General features: G+C 39.4%; 4 protein-coding genes and 1 long non-coding RNA gene across 5 annotated transcripts; 2 read left to right on the top strand and 3 right to left on the bottom strand.

Moving 5' to 3' along the window:
- Positions 1 to 2,726: 2,726 nt before the first annotated feature.
- Positions 2,727 to 16,175, top strand: LOC114724546 (uncharacterized). The gene is made up of 3 exons (XR_003738328.1): positions 2,727 to 2,739; positions 14,722 to 14,724; positions 16,106 to 16,175. It is a non-coding gene; the product is annotated as an uncharacterized LOC114724546 (long non-coding RNA).
- On the top strand, positions 4,314 to 7,590 carry LOC114724531 (beta-glucosidase 11). The gene is made up of 13 exons (XM_028910889.1): positions 4,314 to 4,588; positions 4,673 to 4,736; positions 4,990 to 5,045; positions 5,206 to 5,281; positions 5,366 to 5,437; positions 5,581 to 5,668; positions 5,764 to 6,025; positions 6,110 to 6,225; positions 6,315 to 6,535; positions 6,676 to 6,704; positions 6,788 to 6,875; positions 6,979 to 7,069; positions 7,175 to 7,590. The coding sequence occupies exons 1-13, from the start codon at positions 4,460 to 4,462 to the stop codon at positions 7,410 to 7,412; spliced, it is 1,530 nt and encodes a 509-aa protein (XP_028766722.1). The 5' UTR covers positions 4,314 to 4,459; the 3' UTR covers positions 7,413 to 7,590.
- On the bottom strand, positions 8,701 to 10,896 carry LOC114724542 (adenylylsulfatase HINT1). The gene is made up of 5 exons (XM_028910905.1): positions 10,806 to 10,896; positions 10,253 to 10,310; positions 9,561 to 9,650; positions 9,142 to 9,259; positions 8,701 to 9,016 (listed from the first exon to the last, which is right to left on the bottom strand). Exons 1-5 carry the CDS (start codon positions 10,859 to 10,861, stop codon positions 8,949 to 8,951), a joined length of 390 nt encoding a protein of 129 aa, XP_028766738.1. The 5' UTR covers positions 10,862 to 10,896; the 3' UTR covers positions 8,701 to 8,948.
- On the bottom strand, positions 11,759 to 14,961 carry LOC114724530 (beta-glucosidase 11-like). Its single transcript, XM_028910888.1, has 13 exons — positions 14,792 to 14,961; positions 14,528 to 14,591; positions 14,298 to 14,353; positions 14,023 to 14,098; positions 13,854 to 13,925; positions 13,640 to 13,727; positions 13,281 to 13,536; positions 12,977 to 13,092; positions 12,669 to 12,889; positions 12,537 to 12,565; positions 12,356 to 12,443; positions 12,158 to 12,260; positions 11,759 to 12,053 (listed from the first exon to the last, which is right to left on the bottom strand). Exons 1-13 carry the CDS (start codon positions 14,915 to 14,917, stop codon positions 11,804 to 11,806), a joined length of 1,545 nt encoding a protein of 514 aa, XP_028766721.1. The 5' UTR covers positions 14,918 to 14,961; the 3' UTR covers positions 11,759 to 11,803.
- Positions 16,126 to 19,581, bottom strand: LOC114724532 (beta-glucosidase 11). Its single transcript, XM_028910890.1, has 12 exons — positions 19,338 to 19,581; positions 19,161 to 19,227; positions 18,816 to 18,871; positions 18,505 to 18,580; positions 18,342 to 18,413; positions 18,169 to 18,256; positions 17,822 to 18,077; positions 17,607 to 17,722; positions 17,299 to 17,519; positions 16,773 to 16,871; positions 16,609 to 16,699; positions 16,126 to 16,477 (listed from the first exon to the last, which is right to left on the bottom strand). The coding sequence occupies exons 1-12, from the start codon at positions 19,458 to 19,460 to the stop codon at positions 16,234 to 16,236; spliced, it is 1,509 nt and encodes a 502-aa protein (XP_028766723.1). The 5' UTR covers positions 19,461 to 19,581; the 3' UTR covers positions 16,126 to 16,233.
- Between the last annotated feature and the right edge of the window lie 283 nt (positions 19,582 to 19,864).

Genomic DNA, 19,864 nt, shown 5'->3' with positions numbered 1-19,864 from the left:
CCCTTCTAAAACGATTGGCAAGTAGCTTAGTAATAATCTTCAAGCTGACATTACAAAGTGAAATAGGTCGCAGCTCCTTAAGACAGGTGGGATGATCCGTTTTAGGGATAAGAACTATGTTTGTCTGGTTGATCTCTCCCATATGTTGTGGAGAACGAAACAGGTACTCCACCTTTTCACAGACTTGCTCCCCAATAATATCCCATTGGGATTGAAAGAAGTGAGGTTGCAAGCCATCCGGGCCTGGTGCTTTCAAGGCCCCCATTTCAAAAGCTGCATTTTTAATCTCCACACGATCTACACCCCTTGATAACCATGTTATTTCTGTTTCACTTAGGCTGGGAAACTTGGCGATCCAATTTGAGGGATTGGACGTATTTTCGTCTTTTGTATAGAGGTTTTTGTAGAATTCATATGCCATTTGCTTAAGCATGATAGAATCCTCAACCCAGTTTCCATTATCATCCCTCAGAGCATTCACACGTTGAGACCTCTTTTTGATGGTTGCCGATGCATGGAAAAACTTTGTATTTTTATCTCCCCATTGAAGCCACTTGCATCGGGATTTTTGAAACCAGTATAATTCTTCTTGTGCTGCTAGCTTGTGATATTCTTTCCATAGTTTGTCTTCTAGCCTCTTGAGTCCCGTGTGTGACCCTTGCCTTCTTTTTCTATCAATCCTATCGAGACGTTTTAGAACTTCGCGCTTCTTCTTACAGAAATTCCCCACACACGTCTCATTCCATTTTACCACGGCCTCTTGGAATGTTTCAATGCCCTCAGTCCAGGTCTTACCTTCCCATGAGGATTCTACCACTCTCTTGAAATCCTGTTCGAGCGCCCAGGCAGCTTGGTAGTGAAAACTTTTCTTCCTCGTTCTCTTTGAATCCTGCCGATCGGTGTTACAGACCAGCAGACGGTGGTCAGACTTGAAGCGAAGCTCATGATTGACTAGAGTATTGGGAAAGAGATTCAGCCACTGGCAGTTGCAAAAAACCCAGTCCAGCCTCTCTTTGAGATTGTTTCTCTCCCAAGTAAAACGATCTCCTCGTTTATCAGCTACCACTAATCCTATATCTGAAATGCACTCAGCAAATTGTTGCATCGACAGAACGTTTGGTCCACTACCCCCCTGTTTATCCATAGGAGATAGATATGCATTAAAGTCGCCCAAAACCAACCACGGCTCTGGAGATGCATTAGCCAAGGTTCTAAGAGAGTCCCATAACGCGGCTCTCCCCATGGTGGTTGTTTCTCCATACACCGCAGATAGAGAGAAAGAAACACCTGAACTTTTGTTAGTTATGCGACAGTGTAGAATCTGCGCATTTGAGTAACTGTAAATCACCGAGAAGTCATTTCCATTCCACAAAACCCATATTCCGCCAGCATATCCATTTGCTTCAACCCTCAACCAATGACTAAAACCCAGAACTCTAACTACTTTGTCAGCACGCTGTCCACTTATCCGTGGTTCCATTAGACATAAAATATCAATATGATATTTCTTGACCAGGTCTTTAATAATGATGGGGAAAGCACGACTACCGGCTCCCCTACAGTTCCATGAAGCTATGATCACTGCACTTACATTTAGCCCAGGAGTCCAGAGGGACTTACCGAGGATCTTCCACCTTGTGTACTTCATACTGGGTTTCGGCCACAACCGTTTCATACCCTGTCTCCTTTTCATCTGTCCCATTAGTCAAAAGCAGCGGGGAGTCTGGTGGTTCAGAATTTGGGTCATCCAGGCACATTGGGGACGTTTGTAGTCTTTGGGCTTGGGAGTTCGACTTCAGGGTGGGGTGTGTCAAGGAATCAGCGCTGTGGGGGTCTTTCTTAGAATCCACATTCCTCTCTGATTGGGCTTTGATTACCATTAGACCCAATTCCAGATTGTTTCCACTTACCACTGTGTGGTTTCGGCGTCCTTTCCCATGTCTTCCTCTGCTATCTGTATGGCCCATAATGCTCTCATCCGCCTCTTTCACGCTTTTTTTATCTCTGTCTGGCCCAAGGCTTTCCTTAAGCCCATTAATTATTTTAATATTTTCTTTACCTTTAACTTTGTATCCCACTTTTCCCCTCTGCCCGGCTATGCTTCTTCGATCACCCTTCATGTTTCTTGTCTGATAGGGTACTGTTGCCAGGTCCTTCCTATTCTCCACAATAGCCAGCTCCTTCCCGCTTATGTCAGATTGGCCAGTGGCCTTCTCTATGTTAGATCTCTGTATTTGTCTCTCCATCTCTGACTCTTCTACCTCCTCTAGTACATCAAAGCGTGTTCTAAACATTGTGTTTCGCTCTCCTTTCCCATCCTTTGACCTTCGGTCTGTGGTTCTCTGACCACTTCTCTGCTCCGCCGACCTTGGGCTTCAATTTTTCCTCGATTTGCTAAACACCATCCATTCCCCAAATTGCTCCAGCTTCTCCTCTGTTTTCCCCGGTGCCTTTTCTGGCGGTGTTGTGACTACCAGCTGTTCACGGTGGTTTTCTTGTCCGTTCATCGCACAGGCTTTCCATGGGCAGGCCTCCTTTTTATGCCCAAAACGTCCACACGCGAAACATATCACCCCAAGTCCTTCATACTCCACATTGAATACTTCTCCAGCCGCTATCACACGAGGTACTAATCGCTTTTGCAAGTCAAGTTCCACACAAATCCGAACGAACTTTCCTCTTTCCACCTTAGCAGTTGTGGACTGGAAATCCGCTAGCGTGTTTAAATCGACTTTGAGTGTACGACCTATTCTGTCACCCAGTCTTGACATGAACTTATTATTATAGCAATGCATCGGCACATCAGGGATTCTTACCCATGTTGCCACTCGTCGCAATGGGTTCTGGTGAGCCTTGAAATACGGTGACCACCTTTGAACCAGAACTGCGTGTTGCTTCACCGTCCATGGTCCCTCATAGAGCACTTTTCTATAATGCGCCCTCCATTGTTCCTGATCAGTAAACCTCACTAGGAAATAATTGTTTGGGAGGTCGATCAGTTCAAAACTTGCAAACCCCCATAATCTCCGAAAATGGTCTTTTAATGCATAAACATCGAAACGTCTTCCCAACACTGTTAGAACCAGTGCATAATTCCAGGGTCTGCACCAGTCGTTAAACTCCTCCTGGGTTATGGGTACAACCGGGTATACTTCCATTAGTTTCCGTATTTCCTCTGATTCCTCAGGCATCTTCCACATTAGATCATTTTCCTCTGGGAACAGTTCCTCATCTTCCATTGGAGAAGCTCCATTAGCCACTCCATTGAAACCCATCAATGAAGCTTTGTATGAAGGAAACGGTTTTTCCTTGTTCATGGAGCTCTCAGCCTCTTCCTTCTCAGCATGCTTCGGATTACTATCCTCTGCCTCTTTCTCTTCCATTCTGTCGTCCATAATGGCTTGTGGAATTTCTTCGACCTTTTTCTTCTTTTTCCGATCATTCTGATTGTCCGGCGGTGCACGGTCCGGTGGCGTTTTCCTCTGACCTTGGTCAGACATGATACTACGAAGAAGGTTGCACGTATCCCCTGGATTTTAAAACCAGAGCACGTAACAGACATGTTGTCGAAACCAATAATGGGCTGCAAATTTATGAGCGGCCGAAACCAGAAATGGCAAATGGGTCCATTGCCCAGTTTTGGATCTCATCGTTTGCAAAGTGAACGCAGGTAATATATCTCGAAAAAGAAAAGGGGAACAAAAAGGGAAAGATGTGTATAATCCTAGTATGTGAATATTGGGTGTAATTATTTTTTTTTACGTCGTTTTTTTCCTGAACAGACAAACGCAGGAATGAATGAAGAGCATGAGTCCAACCATCAGCGCCTTGCTAGAACAGATCGAAACGAATCTCGAATTTTTTCAATGCCTTGACGAATGATGGGGTTGATAATCAGAAGCGGTGAAGGATGATAAGAACGGCAGCCGTCTTGTGGGCTAATTGTCTTCCCTTTTCTGGGTTTTTTGGCGATGGTTGAAGCTCGTGGGCTAATGAAAGTGGCCCATTCGGCCCATGTTTTGCCCCCATATGTGGGCTCTATAGTCTATTGGGATGTAAGGGGATATATATACCGACCGATCTGATAACCAAATAACGTATTGAGATGACATGGAGCACGATAAATAGGGTGATGATGTTTAATACGTGGAAAATGATAGCCTTGTCACCCAATTGTAATTTGTCAGTAGTGTTTTTTTAATCGATGTCCCTCGTGGCCCAATCACAAAGTGGCAACACTTTGTTTATACTCCGCTGCTAATATAAAAGGTCATAATCCATTTTCCTTATTCAGCCATCCCACCACGCACGAAATAGGTGAATTTGGGCAATACATGGGACCACTAATCCATAGAGTTCGAGGTTAGGATGCTCAATTTATCGCGCTTTCTAGCGAATGGAGGATAAAGGGATCCTTGATCTTTAAGAGACCGGAAGTTGTGGAAGAAGCGGCTGGAGAATGTGGATAAAGGTGTTGTTGGCAACAGTTATATTAGCATTGGTTAATTCTGCTTCTGCCGGTGATACTCTTGACAGAGATGACTTCCCACCAGACTTCATCTTCGGCGCAGGAACCTCTGCTTATCAGGTTCTTCATCTTCCTTCTTCCTCCTGTTGTGATTCGCTGTGTGTGCTTTTCTGAGTTTGAATGGAATTCGGATGACATCGAAAGGTTGAAGGTGCAGCAGATGAAGATGGGAGAACGCCCAGTATACTTGACGTCTTAGCCCTCGACGGTGTAGTACAAATTATCATACTTACTATTCTCTAGCTTTTACCCCACTACACAATACACAGGATTTCATATATTCATGTTTTAATGTTTATTTACTGAGCTTCCATTGATACTATGCGTGCTATCACAATCTTGTGGACGAGGTTTCACAGAACGCTTTTTTTTCCGTGTAATTGGTATTTATTTAGTCTTCCTTGTAATCCCCAACGGGCAAACAAAAAGTTGTTGAATCTCCATTTAAATAAAATTTCCAGAGAACAAGACCCGGGGATATGGAGATAGAACATGCGACCAGTATCACAATTATAAGGTTCGTAAATGTGGCAAATGCAAAAATCACCTGTGGAATGATCAATTCTGATTCGTTTTATGATATGATTAACTGCATTATATAAACTTAAACTTTCTTCCTTTCTTCACTGAAGTCACACGCGCACGTATCTTCTTTGACTTGATTTGACTTGTTGCAGGAAGACGTGAGACTCATGGCTAACATGGGCTTAAATGCATACAGATTTTCCATATCGTGGTCAAGACTTATTCCAAGTTACGGCCTCATTAATCTGTTAACTCATAATACTGCTTCTTGTTTTGAATAATCTGATTCATCTTGTCCCATGAATTTCGCAGATGGAAAAGGAGCAGTCAATCCCAAGGGACTAGAATATTACAACAACCTTATCAATGAGCTCATAAGCCATGGTGATTACTTGTAAACACTATATTTTCAACCCCTAGCACAAGCTCTTCCGTATACACGTTTCAAGCTAGTTTCGAACTTCTTTAAGATTAAGAGAAAGTTTTCAACTGCATTTGTGGTATTAGTTTTTTTCATCATATTGTAGATATCCAGCCACATGTTACGTTGCATCATAGTGACCTGCCACAAGCACTGGAAGATGAGTACGGAGGATGGGTTAGTCGTAGAGTAGTGTAAGACAACTTACGCTGCCTGCCTTGCTAGTTATACAAAACGAATCACTTTCAGTTGTGAGAAACATATATATTATATGCATGCTGTTTTGCAGGAAAGACTTTGAAGCATATGCGAATGTGTGCTTCAATGAATTTGGTGATAGAGTTAAGCATTGGACCACGATGAATGAGGCAAATATATTTGTGCTCTGTGGTTATGATTTGGGAATGCTGCCGCCTCAGCGATGTTCATCTTCCATTATAGGCATAGCTAACTGCTCCAAGGGCAATTCTTCAACTGAGCCATATCTGGCAGCCCATAATATGTTGCTAGCACATGCATCAGCTACTGCATTGTATAGGAGAAAGTATCAGGTATCCTCTTGAAATTGCAAGAGTGAGTGACAAATGTTTAATTAGACCGCCATCCTAGTACTAATCGTTTTATATGAAATGCAGGAGCTACAACGTGGATTTATAGGGATTAATATCTTTACTATGGATTTTTCTCCTCTAACAAATACTACTGAAGATTTAAGCGCCACTCAAAGGGCTCAAGATTTCAATCTGGGTTGGTAAGTAGTAATTCATGATTGCTCTTCAATATGTCTATAGTAAATGTGTTAAGTCTGTTAATGGTATCGATGCGGTTGTGATGCTGCAGGTTTTTGAATCCCATAATGTTTGGTGAGTATCCCGAGACACTTAAAAGAAGTGCAGGCTGGAAGCTTCCTTCCTTCACTAAAGCTGAATCAAATATGGTGAAGGGTTCAATTGACTTCCTGGGAATTAATTTTTACTACACATGTCACGTGAAAAACTACCCCAGCAGCTTACCAATGGGGGACAGAGACATTCTGGCAGATTTGGCCTTCATATATTCATGTACGCTGTTCTAAGCTGTTTTTCTGCTTTACCAACGCAGCTTCAATTTTATCAAATCCTAACTATCCATGTCTTAAATTGTAATTAAATAAATGCAAGGTATCGAGACGACTACTTAATCTTATTTGTGCTTGTAACAGGTTTTGGGAATGCTACATTTGCCGTTGAGGTAAGCATTGAAATCAGGTTTCGTTCCTCTTGTTTTAATATTGGAGCTTAAGTTTTCCAACACTCACTGATTTTTTGGGTCAGATTCCAGTTAGACCCTGGGGATTGAAAAACTTGCTGGAATTATTGAGGAACTCTTATGGCAATTTTCCCATTTACATCCATGAAAATGGTTTGCTTCTTCCCCCGTCTCAGTCTATGTTTCCCTTAACAAAATTAACCGTCCTCCATTGTCAAGTAGGGCACAGTGGTGACTAAGTCTATAAACTTCACAGGTCAACAAACACTACGGGATTCTTCATTGGATGACTGGTCAAGGGTCATCTTCATGCATGAATACATTAAGAGTGTGCTTGATTCACTCAGGTAACATGATTTTCTTCTCCTCAACTTCACTTCCAGTTAAGGTGATATCTCAGGAGTATTGATGGGTTTTTCCTGTCCTTTTCTTTGTTCTTGACACATTGAAAGGAACGGAGTGAACGTGAGAGGCTATTTTGTATGGTCCCTTTTGGATTTGCTCGAGATAATAACGGGATATCAAACCAGTTATGGGCTATATTACATAGATCTGAACGATCCAAATTTGAAGAGGCAACCTAAACTATCTGCTAAATGGTACTCCGATTTTCTGCATAATAGGAGTATGAATCCGAAGATCACTACAGAACTTGAGAAGAGTGCACCTATGCTCTCTGCTGCCGCATAGTGCCACTTAGGACCAAATAAGGAGAGGCTTAAAACTCAGGAACCATTCATCCTTCTCAGTCTTGTAATTTTCTAATGTTATCATTCATGGTAGAATTACATGCTTCATCTTATTTTGAAGAATTTGCCGATTTCTGAATACAGCAATCTTATTTGGATGGTAGGACTCAAAATCTCAACTGCTTCATCCTTTTTTTTCTTTGGGCTTCATTTTTTTTAATTAATTTAAACGAAGTTCATGCACGGGCATGGAGCTTGCTGGTGCTAGTGCTTATAAGCCATCTAGATGTTGCCAGCAGAACAGAATAATGTAGAAATGCATATGAACGACAGATATTTTATGATGAAAACAGGGGACGGGGAGGGACAGTGCAAAACAGAGGCGTCTATTGAACACTGGAAATTATTCAAATTACCGGAGGAAGGGGGGGGGGAGGAAAAGGACTGTTCTGACTGAAAATTATTCATGAAACAAAAACCTATGACCCTAGAGACTCCCGGTAGCTAAATCAAATTGACGCAAACTCTTGGCTCCTCTGGAATATCTACCAATTCCTCTATCTCTTTCTTGTGATTGCTGCTCCGTCTGATGATCCAAGTTGAAGCATCTTTAGAGATTATGGGAGGGGCAGAAGTAAGAGCGGAATCCCAGATTGCATTTTCTGGGCGCATATATAACCACAAAAGAAGTACGAGAGAAGCCATGGCAAATACCATGAAGCTCACAGATCTTATGTCCCGCTTTAATAGTCATTGGCTCATGGCATAAGCTTCTCGTTATACAAGTAAACAATTAATTGTTTTGCTGAACAATTAGGAAAACGTCGCAACACGTTGATATTGTTGCCGGTTTCGTTGTTGTGATAAATGCATACATCGTGCGAGTCAAGGTGGTCAATTTAGTGGCTGTTTAAATTGGGTTTGCATTATACGAAAAGCATGAGAAGAATTTTAACTCATAAAACACGATAAAATTATAATCAATTCTCTTATTTCCCAAACACACTCTTAATTAATGTGACTGTCTTTATCAAACTAGGGTGTTGGTTAAGGAATCGATGAAAAAACAAGCACCATATTTTGTTGCCTTTTGCTGGTTCTATTATTTCTGCTTAAATGCATATCTGACGCTGCCAAAGGTAGTTGGAAAATTGGTAACTCATCTTTATCTCTCTCTTTTTTTTTTCCCCCCTTGACGTCGTTAACTCATCGTTATCAACACCTTAGACTTGAACTATCGCCATTCATAAGACGCACACTAACCTGCCACTGCTGGGCGCCCAATAAAGTATAAGGGAAGGCCATCAACAACGGAATCACTTCAGTTTTTTGATCAAGTTCGAATAAAACCACAACCGTATTAATACTGGTCATTTAATCAAACCCCGTTTCCTCAAGTAACTTGTCATAACTAAGTGGTTACTGGTTACTTGAACCCGTTATTTTACAGATAGCATAAAAGCACATATGACCAAGAGTATTGCTGCCAAAGGAATCTCGTCAGCAACATGGCTCACTGTGAATCATTTCCCCCGTCTTAGCCCGGGGGCCAGTCCATCCGTCGTCCCCCAAGAAGATGCACATGAATGTGGTAAACTGATTGGCCTGCCAAAAATAAAATTTCAACTCAGATTTGAAAATTGCTATTAAAAAGGAAGCTTGTGTACGTGGTTGTGTCTGCTGAGAGCAAAACGGATCAACTTGAACATATTGACATGGAGGACACTTACATCCCTCTGGCCCATCATTTATTACGATTCTAAAGCCATCATCAAGGCCTTCTTGCTTGGCAACCAGCTTCGCAGTGTATAGAAGCCGGCCAAGAATCTCACAGTGTCTCTCCTCAGCCTGGAGAAAAAGGCCATAACATTAAAGTCCAAAAACAAACGTTTCCAAGTTAAAATGCTGATGTTGGTGATGGTTTTTGCAAAACTAAATGCGACCCCAACATTTGTCACCTGACACTGACACCCCATGCCCACAAAGATTAGTGGAGATCTAGAAGCATGTACTCATATCATAAAAGCATGATCACAGGTAAGGTCAAAACCTTAATAGCGAAGATTTTCCAGAATGGTCCTAGAAAGCTTTCCTAATTAATAGATCCTATTTCGTCATATACTAGAAAAGCATGTGCGGATATGCATACCTTGGACAACCCAGTTAACCCATCTTTCACTTTTGGAATGATTAGAACGTGTACTGGCGCTTGAGGGTTAATATCCCTAAAGGCAAGGACCTGGAAAATAGAAAAGGAACACAATAGGATCATAAAGTTCTACAATACAAATGCATATTTCCACCCTTTAGTGTCACCCTCCTGGTGCATACAATGCGGTACTAGAGAGGAAACAATCTCCCACAATTGCATTCAAACTCTAAAAGACTGTTTGAGCGATTTAAATCTTGGCATGATCAGTCAGTCCAAAGAGTGAGGAAAATGTTAAAAAGAATAAACACGAGCTTTTCAAAACTTAAACATTTTAACTGGATTTTAAAACATGGCCATTTCTCTATAATTGTGTTTTTCAATGTAAATATAAGCATTTTCCCCGTTATGAAGCATGAACCCTCAAAAACCAAGATGTCCGATCAGGGCCATATCAAGTAAGGTCATTGTGTTCATGTCAGTTACACATGCTTTCCAGTGTCTATGTCATCTCTTTTAGGAAGCGACATTTGAAACATGATCAGATAACTCAAATTCCCTGACAGAAACAATAAGGTTAAAGAGCCGAGCACATTGAAATACTGCCCAGTCCCTCTCAAAAGAAATCAAGAAAAAGGGGGAAAAGCTACAAGTGAGATAAGTTGAAGACAAGATAGAACGTCAGGTTGTACCTTATCATCCTCGTAGACTACAGTAGAAGGAATTTCCTTATTGATGATCTTGTCAAATCTACGCATCACATGATACAGAAGTAAATATATCAAACTTCAACGCTAAGCATTCAGATTTTTCGAAAATAATAGTTTAAGGGTACAAATAACATATCCATCCTCACTGGGTAGCGTACATGAATTAAATCCCATCAATACCCAAAAGATAGTTTGAAATAAAAAAGACTACTTCAAGCATTTATACTTATAGCATGAACAGTAACAAGGCGCCCGTAAACATTCACCATCGCCTTATTCCAACATGTCATAAAACATTCTTTGTCAAGAAAGATTGTGGGTTTAAACATAGAATCCATTTGAGCACCCAATCTACCCACACAAAGAACAATCATTTTATGGCTTTGTACAAACGGTGATTCAGCCAGATGATAAGAAGATCATCCGAAAACAAAAATTCAGACAAGGAGACAGTCGAATAAATGAAGCAATGAAAACCAGAAATGCAAAAACAAATTGCGGAAGGGATTCTAAAAGTAAATTATAGAAACCATACATTGTAGGAGCATCGGAAGGAGTCGCTGCAAGAGCAGCTTCTTTCTCAGAAGCCATAGTTGCTGACTCGCCGTGACCTGCCAGGGCTGACGCCGATCGTATTTCTTAAAAATATTTATGGGCTTTTTGATGGCCTAAACTTTGGGGGCTTTTTGGCCCAATAGGGGGAGCATATAATTAAAAAAATTAAAAATTACCGGATTCCTATTTTTCTTAGAAAAAATTGACAAAAAATTCCTATTTGAAAATTTAATTATCTAAAAAGATTTAAATTTGAGTATGAATAAATATGGTCTGTGAGTGCAACATATCTTTCGTTGTATACGAATGACTTCTGTATTGATGATTATTGTACATAACTGATGATATGTTGTAGTCACGGATTATAGTTATATTTACTCAAATTCAAGTCTTTTTAGCCAATTAAACTTTCAAAAATAGATTTTTTTCCGATTTTTTCTTTTTTTAATCTCAAATAAGTGTACGTGATTAAAAATTTATAACAGTATAATAAATTTTCAAGCTTTATCTACCCAAAAGAATTTCAAGCTTTAAGAAATAATTATACAAGAAGTGAATAAATTTGCATGAGAATTCAATATACTTTTGTTTTGTACAATAAAATTTAATAGTAGGTCATAACCCTTCTATAATGCTTTTGTGCTAAATAATGTGGATAACGCATAATTCATATTGATATTTTATGAAAATTTTTAATCACTTCGCCGGATACTATCCACATTGTATTGTTTGAAGCTCTCTTCAAAACAATATTTTGATAGAAATCATTATCATAAATCATTAGTATTGGTATCTATAACATAAATGCTGTGTTCTCTAATTTTTCTTAAAGTAAATTATGTAAATTTTTAAATGATTTGACTCATTCCAAACTGGCTAAATTTACAAGTTTATGGCACAGGATCCAACAACACATCGCTAACTTCCCTTTTATTTGCAAACAGAAATTTTTGCATATCACTTTCAAGTAGTAGGGCATTATGCAGCAAGAGATTCCATAGTCGCATTCGTCTCAAGTTGCACAGTGAGCTTCTGATCCATGCTGTCGCATTTCACAGTTCCGTGCAGAAAGTTGGAGTACCATTGAGCGGAGAGCTTAGGTCGCCTTGTCAAATTGGGATCATTCACATCTATATAATATAGACCATAACTGGTTTCGTACCCAGTAAGTAACTCAAACATATCCAATAACGACCATGCAAAATAGCCTCTCACGTTTGATCCATTCCTTTCAATAATCCAAAGCATAAACAAGAGAAAGATTTGTTAAGCATCATTACGGAACAGAGATAAGTTGATTGGAAGTAACCAAATTGGAGAACTGTTTGTTACCTCAACGAACAAAGAACTTGTCCAATGTATGCTTGGAAGTACTTCACTCTTGACCAGTCATTTATTGAGGATTCTGGCGAGCAACTTCTCGCAGTTTGTTGACCTGCAAAATCCAAAGGACTTTATAATGCAGGAACCAAATCTTGTTTCGTGGCAAGTTCAAACCCAATCTTGTTGAGAGAAGACATAAAAGCAAACCATTTTCGTGGATGTAAACTGGGAGATTCCCATAAGTATTCTTCAACAAATCAAGCACTCTTATCAATGCCGAAGGGGTAATTGGAATCTATATCCGGACATCACAAATATTAATGGTCAATCAATAGACTGAAGCTCCATCCTTAAAACAAAAGTATTAGCTTCTTGTTTTAACTTTTACCTCAATGACGGATGGATCATCCACAATATCTGCCACAGCCAGGTAATGCATCATTAAGCACTCGTATCAGTCGTTTATATAGTCATATTTTAGTGACACAAACACACAGAAATGGTTTATAATACAACATACCAATATATTTGAATTCCATATCTTGCATAACGCCTCTGTCTTCCCCCTGAAAGCTCCTGGGATAGTCTTGGGCGTATAATGAATAGTAAAAATTTAATCCTATGAAGTCAATGGAGCCCTTAACTAGATCTGACTCAGTTTTTGTGAATGAAGGAAGTCTGGAGCCTATGTTCTTTCTCATTTCGTCAGGATAATCTCCAAACACTATGGGATTCAGAAACCTGCAACATTACAGCAGCGTTGGCGGCGCAACATAAATCACAATGGACAAATTATAGAGAGAAATTGTTAGCCAAATTTCTACTTACCAACCGAGAATCAACTTGTTTGCCCTTTCAGAGGCGCTTAAATCTTCTGAAGTGTTTGTTAGAGGGATAAAATCGAAAGCAAAGATATTGATTCCAACATGTCCACCCTGCTTCTCCTGCATTAGTTAACATTCAAAATGTCCTTCATATCACCAAACATACGCAAGAAAGTTTGTGAGGCCAATATTATATATAAGAGCTAGACATTAGGCACGTGTATTGCACGGAGTCTGAAATCAATCTTACTGGTTATAGCTTATAAAGTGTGACTTCAAATAGATTTTATTATATGCATTGATGATACCTGGTACTTTGTCCTGTACAAGGTAACAGCAGATGCATGTGCTAACAATAAGTTATGAGCAGCCAGGTATGGCTCAGATGAGGAATTGCCCTTAGAGCACTTGGTTACAGGGGAAGAAGAACATCTTTGAGGTGGTAGCAATCCCCAGTCGTAGCCTCCAATCACAAACACATTAGCTTCGTTCAGAGTGGTCCAATATTTAACTCTATCTCCAAACTCTCTGAAGCACACATCTGCAAATTCTTTAAAGTCTTCCCTGCAATATACCATATAATACAAGCACATGCTTTCATATCTATAAAGTATGTGAACCCATTTTGTTCAAGATGCCAGCTAGGAGAGAGCACAAGATGCCATACACCACTCTTCGACTAACCCATCCTCCATATTCATCCTCGAGAACTTGTGGTAGGTCACTGTGATGTAATGTAACATGTGGCTGAATACCTGCAATATGGTGTTGAAGATTAAGTATTAGAATGTATGAGTTGAGTTTTGGACTTTATATACCCAATGCAGTACTGTGGAATGAAGCCGGAGATTCATTGAGAATCGTGATTTATCGAGAATCACCATATCTTATGAGATCATTGATGAGGTTGTTGTAATACTCCAGTCCCTTGGGATTGACTGGTCCTCTTCCGTCTGAGAAAAATATGCAAGAGAACAAGACGGTCAGACTCAGAACAAGAAACTAAATACTCACATATGTAAGTTAAACAGTTTGGTGGAAGATTGTAACTTGGAATGAGTCTTGACCACGATATGGAAAATCTGTAGGCGTCTAACCCCATTTTGGCCATTATTTCCACATCTTCCTGTAACAAACCGAATCATCATTGCACATAACCAGCAAAATGCAAACTGCTCATAATTTCCTGACATATTTCACAGTTTCTGCAATTCAAATGGTGTTTCTAGGTCATTGTTACTAATTATAATTAGTCCTTGGCCGTTGGCTTGTGAAACATCAGGAATACATGCTTGACATTGAATAAGCCTCGTATATCGACGAACCTTGTATTTGTGGTATTGGTCGCATGCTCTGTCTGCGAGTTCGTTGGTCATGTTGCCTGAAATCTCAATCAGATGGGAAATCAATAGTCATAAATTAGCAAAAGTGACCCATATCAAGTAGTTGTCAATAAATTTATTGTCAATAAATATATCAACATATACAAATCTTGAAATATACATCAGTATATCAGAGCCCTCTTAGGTAGAGGAAACTGAATTACTGAGAGTACCATTGTGAGCAAAGGTATCAAATATGCTTGGCGTTCTCCCATCTTCATCAGCTGCACCTTCAACCTTTCAAGTTATCCAAATTCCCATTAAAGAAAGACACAGACCACAATCACACAAATAAATCTGAACTATGGCAATCAGATGTGATGTACAACTTGTCCAATGATTTAGTTTAGATTTGAAGTATTCATAGTGGGTGACAGTGACAATAAAGAAGTCTAGTGTACTAGAGAAACATCAAGAAGATGACTTGTTGAGAGAACCTGATAAGCAGAGGTTGCTGCACCGAAGAGAAAGTCAGGAGGGAAATCATCTCTGATAAATGTGTCACCAGAAGCAGCCTGCACTATCAATGGCAGTGCTGCAATTAACACCTTTAACAACAACATCCTCTTCTTCTTCTGCTTCTCTCTGTGTTGTTTTTAACTTCTCCAAATATCAACCTAAGTCTTTTTCTTCATGTGTTCATTAATGGATCACGGAATTTATAGCCACTAGGGAATGACAGAAACCAAGATATAATGCTAATGTGCAATCCATAGGGAGGAGCGGACAGTGCAGCATCTCAAGTATTTGCAATATTTAAATCCTTACCTGACATTTAATTAATTTGTTGGACTTAATCTATTTATTGCTGGAATAGTGTAATGAATAATGGGCACTACTTTGTTGTGATGCTACCGACTCCTCCGGAGGACATTTTTAATTCTGTGACATAAGGCGAGCTGATATGATCAGATCTTGAGCACAAGATACTTTACTTTATGGTCAATTACCAAAACTCAAAGAGTATGAATGGTTAGTCAGATTTTAAGCGGGATTACACAGTGAAAGCCAAAAGTATATATACTTTTCTAAAGGGTTAAGATACAAATTTGCCTCGAAATTTTTAATCAAAAGTATTGGATACCCGAAGCTTTTTTTGAAGCAATTTTGTTCTGAAAATTTAAAATTATAGCAATATTGTTCTTTATCATTAAGAAATTTTAATTGTCAACGTGTAACAGTCTAACATTAACTATTTCAATGGTTTGTCATATGTTGAATTTTGTGACGTAGGCACAATGCCGGATCAAGAAAGTAATGGGATTTGGTATACGCTCTCATGCAATGTAATACATGTGCACTTGCCTGTGCAAGGAAAAGGAAATTTGTTTTTAATTCTTTTCTTCCCATTATCAGTACTTATTGTATCGGTTCATGATCCTTTGTTTTTTGGCCAACGGTTCATGATCCAATTCATAGATATAGGTTTTATTTGCGTCACTCAGATTTTAATGATTCAAATTTATTATTAGAGGATACTAATAACTTGTCCTCATCCGTTCAAAGCAAAAACCTAACGTTTCATTGTGATATCTTCAAATAAAATAAAAATATGTCTAGTATTTTTAGTTTCTTTGAAAACACTTAAATACTAGTTTCTACCCCTAATATAAAAATTAGTTGGGGAGTTGAGTTTATTCATAAATGTTAAATCTCAACCTATTTTGTTTTTTATACTTATCATTTTTTTCCAAACTATTTCTATTAATTTCACATATTAAAAGAATTTATCTTAAGGAATAATTTCGAAGCATTTGTTTTCATGCCCAGAAGTCAGTTGAGCCCTTCGTACATTGTGAAACTTCATTCTTACAAACGAATGAAAATTATTCTACCCGGCCTGCGGGGGGGAGGATAGGGGCACACAAGCAAATTGCCTTTAAATGACATCATGCAGAGACGGCATCGATGCATTCTTCTCGAGTTCTATGGGAAGCTCTGGATCAATAGTCCTTCTATGCAGAAAATTTGAGAACCATCGAGCAGAGAGTTTTGGTTGCCTTCTCAAATTCTGATCATTCAGATCGACATAATATAGTCCAAAACTGATTTTATATCCACCCAGCAACTCGTACACATCCAACAAAGACCATACAAAATAACCTTTCACGTTCGATCCATTCCTTTGAGCACGTAAATTATCACGAAAAGAACAGGAAAAAGAAATTTTATCAGCATTTGTGAAAAAATGACCAGCTTTTGATGTTAAGAAGAGAAGAAGACAATGGAATAGGTCAAAACGAAGACATGATACCTCAAACCATCAAGCACAGCCTTAATGTGGCCATGTAAGTACTTCACCCTTGGCCGATCATCCAATGACGAGTTCCGTGGTGTTACTTGACCTGCAAAGTTATATTAAGACGTTGGTTTTGTTGAGAGAGTCAGAGACAAAGACAAAGATAGACAAAGACGTACCATTTTCATGGATGTAAAGGGGAAGGTTGCCGTAAGATTGCTCCAATAAGTCCACTACCTTTTGCAAATCCCTAGGCGTTGTAGCATTAAACATACCACCTGAAACCATGAACGGAGGAATGAAGTTTGTCATAACTCTTACCTCAGACACAACTGTAGCATTTTGCATTCGTTAAGCAATTTTCTGAGTTCCAAACTGATTTAATACTTCATTGATCAACAAGCTATATCATCATTTGCCACCATAGCCTATGTATTCGTCAAGATCAAGATCCTACTCATCATTGTGCCAAAAGCTCAAACTGTTATTAATAAGTATTCAACCTTTTTTTCCTTACAATTTCTCGAAGTCAGAATTGAGATGAGACGCTGCAGTCTGCACCCACTATAGGCGTCAGAAGCAGAGTTGCTAGGTCTACAATATCTATAGGCAATGCTGGTCTGATATTATAGAGAAACGAGGAAGATATGCCATCTGATAAAGGTGATATAAGAGGAAAGAAATCATTATCAGTTCATAACATACCTACTATTTCCACAGCAGCATCTGTGAAAGTGCTACTGCCCTCCACTTGGTGGCCTGGAGGGCTGTTCTTAATATAAGATGTGTAGTAATAATTTATTCCAAGGAAGTCAATTGAACCCTTCACTAGATCCAATTCAGTTTTGGTGAAGGAAGGAAGCCTGGTGCCCACATTCGTTTTCATTGTGTCAGGGTAGTCTCCAAACATTATGGGATTCAAAATCCTGCAACATCATAACTCATAGATGCTATAACATGATCACAGTAATTAAACATATCAGAAAGAATTCACTTGGCATATTGATGCTTACCAACCCATTAGCAAGTCCTTTGCCCTTTCAGTGGCATCTAAATCTTCAGTAGTATTTGTTAGAGGCAAAAGACCAAAAGTAAGGATATTGATCCCAATAAACCCATGCTGCTTCTCCTGCATTTAAGTCGATAATTCAAATCACTATAGGGCAATCTAGCAAGTGCCATTTATTCTCCAGATTGAAAGAGTGAAGGAAGCATCATGTAAGAATACCTGATACTTTTTCCTATACAATGAAGCAGCTGCCGCATGTGATAACAAAATATTATGAGCTGCAATGTACGGCTCAGTGGAAGAATTTCCCTTGGAGCAATTATTTACAGGGGACGGAGAACATCTTTGAGGAGGTAGGATTCCACCATCGTAGCCCCCAATCACAAATATATTTGGCTCATTCATCGTGGTCCAGTATTTAACTCTGTCTCCAAACTCTCTGAAGCACACATCTGCATACGCTTTGAAGTCTCTCCTGTATATATAATACACATACATGTTAATCACCGTAAACAAATAAATATTTTACAACTTTCTAGCTGGGAAGGTTACACAGGATGACATACACTACTCTACGATTGAGCCATCCTCCATACTCATCCTCAAGTGCTTGCGGCAGGTCACTATGATGTAATGTAACATGCGGCTGGATATCTGCATAATGATGAAAAAGCGGGTAATATTAGCATATATCCAACTTGTCTTAGGTGCTTAATATGTGGTTTTAACAATCAATCACCATGGCTGATGAGTTCATCGATAAGGTTGTTGTAATATTCCAGCCCCTTGGGATTGACTGGTCCTTTTCCACCTGAAAATATACAAGAACAAGGCGTACGGTTAAGCATAGAACATCAAGAGTAGTAGGGATGTAAAGTAATATTGGCTTGGACGATGGTAACCTGGAATAAGTCTTGACCACGATATGGAAAATCTGTATGCATTTAATCCCATTTTCGCCATCAGTTCCACATCTTCCTGCAATAAATCAATGTTTACATCTAGTAAGCCACACAAATAGTAATGCAGGATGCATAGGTTTCTTAATACATGTAAGAGGAAGGAAATGAGATGTGCGTGAGTTTGAAAGTAATTGTTAATCAATAAATAACACGCTTAGTAGTCATAGTCATCACAGGGTCTTGTTTTTCTCTAGTTATCATGCGTGTGATTTTCCATGAACAAAATGCCTCTTTAAATTTTACGGACGGACCTTATATTTGTGATATTGATCGCATGATTTGTTTCCATAGCCTCCAGACATGCCAACTGAAAATTTAATCGATAAGAGCAGTCAATAACAAATTTCAAACTTCAAATCAAACCAAATGATAGCAGACTAACGCATTATCGTCTTATTACATCAACTGTCAATGAATAAGCAGAAACTGATGGAATATTCAGTGATTTACATGAGAGAACCCTCTTTGCTCAGGTAAATGCGATAGAATCGCATGATAAGTTTGTTAAGTAGAACAATGATTAAGTCCATTGAAAATCATAATGTGATGGAGTGAAAGAATTTGGAAGTTTGTGAATACGGTGGAGGAGAAGGTACATGCAGTGCGGGCGTAGGTATCGAATATGCTGGGGGTCCTTCCATCTTCCTCTTCTGCACCTTCAACCTTTGAGGATATCAGAATTGAATGAAAATTTAAAAGAGACGGATAGACGTATACAGATAAAACGAAGAATTAGGTTCTTATGATGAACAAGAAGACCAGAGAAGAAGAACCTGAAAAGCTGAGGTTGCTCCGCCGAAGAGGAAGTCAGGTGGGAAATCATCTCTGCTATATGCATCAGCAGCAGATGCAGCCAGTAGCCATATCAATGCCGCAAATGACGCCTTCCACAACATTTTCTGATTTTTCTTCTTCTTCTTCTTCTGCAGATGATATCAGAACTCTCTCCTATATTATCGAACAGAAGAACTTTCCTGATATAGATAAGATTCGTCGAGGGTTCCAGTAATTGAGAGGCACAACGAAACATGTCGACACTATATTGGCCCCTGCTGATTCTGACGTCAATCAGACGACCAATTGATAAAGAAGGTCAGAAGAAAAATGCGACTTGTATTCTTTTAAGTACACGGCTGTCGGATTGGGTCCATTGTGAAATATTGCATCAGGTTACAAAATCTGAAAATGACCCCCCCCCCCGGGAACTTCACGATTCTGAATTTAAACCATTTGCCGCTGATCTCCAGCGGACTAGAACGACAGTCGCAGGAACAGTCAAGGGAGCCTGTCCCGCCAGATT

This window comes from Neltuma alba, unplaced genomic scaffold, assembly GCF_004799145.2.
Source record: "Neltuma alba isolate B1F8T4 unplaced genomic scaffold, ASM479914v2 tig00012192_pilon, whole genome shotgun sequence".
In the NCBI taxonomy this organism is placed as follows: Eukaryota; Viridiplantae; Streptophyta; class Magnoliopsida; order Fabales; family Fabaceae; genus Neltuma; species Neltuma alba.
This window is presented reverse-complemented; position numbering and strand designations above follow the sequence as displayed.

Bases quoted from the DNA above. Each gene is read 5' to 3' on its own strand.
- LOC114724531 (XM_028910889.1), top strand. From the start codon at position 4,460: ATGTGGATAAAGGTGTTGTTGGCAACAGTTATATTAGCATTGGTTAAT. The intron at 6,536-6,675 runs GTACGCTGTTCT...TGCTTGTAACAG, and splicing joins TTTGGCCTTCATATATTCAT to GTTTTGGGAATGCTACATTT. The intron at 6,705-6,787 runs GTAAGCATTGAA...TTTTTGGGTCAG, and splicing joins ATGCTACATTTGCCGTTGAG to ATTCCAGTTAGACCCTGGGG.
- LOC114724542 (XM_028910905.1), bottom strand. From the start codon at position 10,861: ATGGCTTCTGAGAAAGAAGCTGCTCTTGCAGCGACTCCTTCCGATGCT. The intron at 9,260-9,560 runs GTATGCATATCC...CTTTTTCTCCAG, and splicing joins GGTTAACTGGGTTGTCCAAG to GCTGAGGAGAGACACTGTGA. The intron at 9,017-9,141 runs GTAAGTGTCCTC...TATTTTTGGCAG, and splicing joins AAATGATGGGCCAGAGGGAT to GCCAATCAGTTTACCACATT.
- LOC114724530 (XM_028910888.1), bottom strand. From the start codon at position 14,917: ATGTTGTTGTTAAAGGTGTTAATTGCAGCACTGCCATTGATAGTGCAG. The intron at 12,890-12,976 runs GTAAGTAGAAAT...GTAATGTTGCAG, and splicing joins AACAAGTTGATTCTCGGTTG to GTTTCTGAATCCCATAGTGT. The intron at 12,054-12,157 runs GTAACAAACAGT...GATTATTGAAAG, and splicing joins CAAGTTCTTTGTTCGTTGAG to GAATGGATCAAACGTGAGAG.
- LOC114724532 (XM_028910890.1), bottom strand. From the start codon at position 19,460: ATGTTGTGGAAGGCGTCATTTGCGGCATTGATATGGCTACTGGCTGCA. The intron at 18,872-19,160 runs GTACCTTCTCCT...TTAAATTTTCAG, and splicing joins TACCTACGCCCGCACTGCAT to TTGGCATGTCTGGAGGCTAT. The intron at 16,478-16,608 runs GTATCATGTCTT...ACGTGCTCAAAG, and splicing joins GCTGTGCTTGATGGTTTGAG to GAATGGATCGAACGTGAAAG.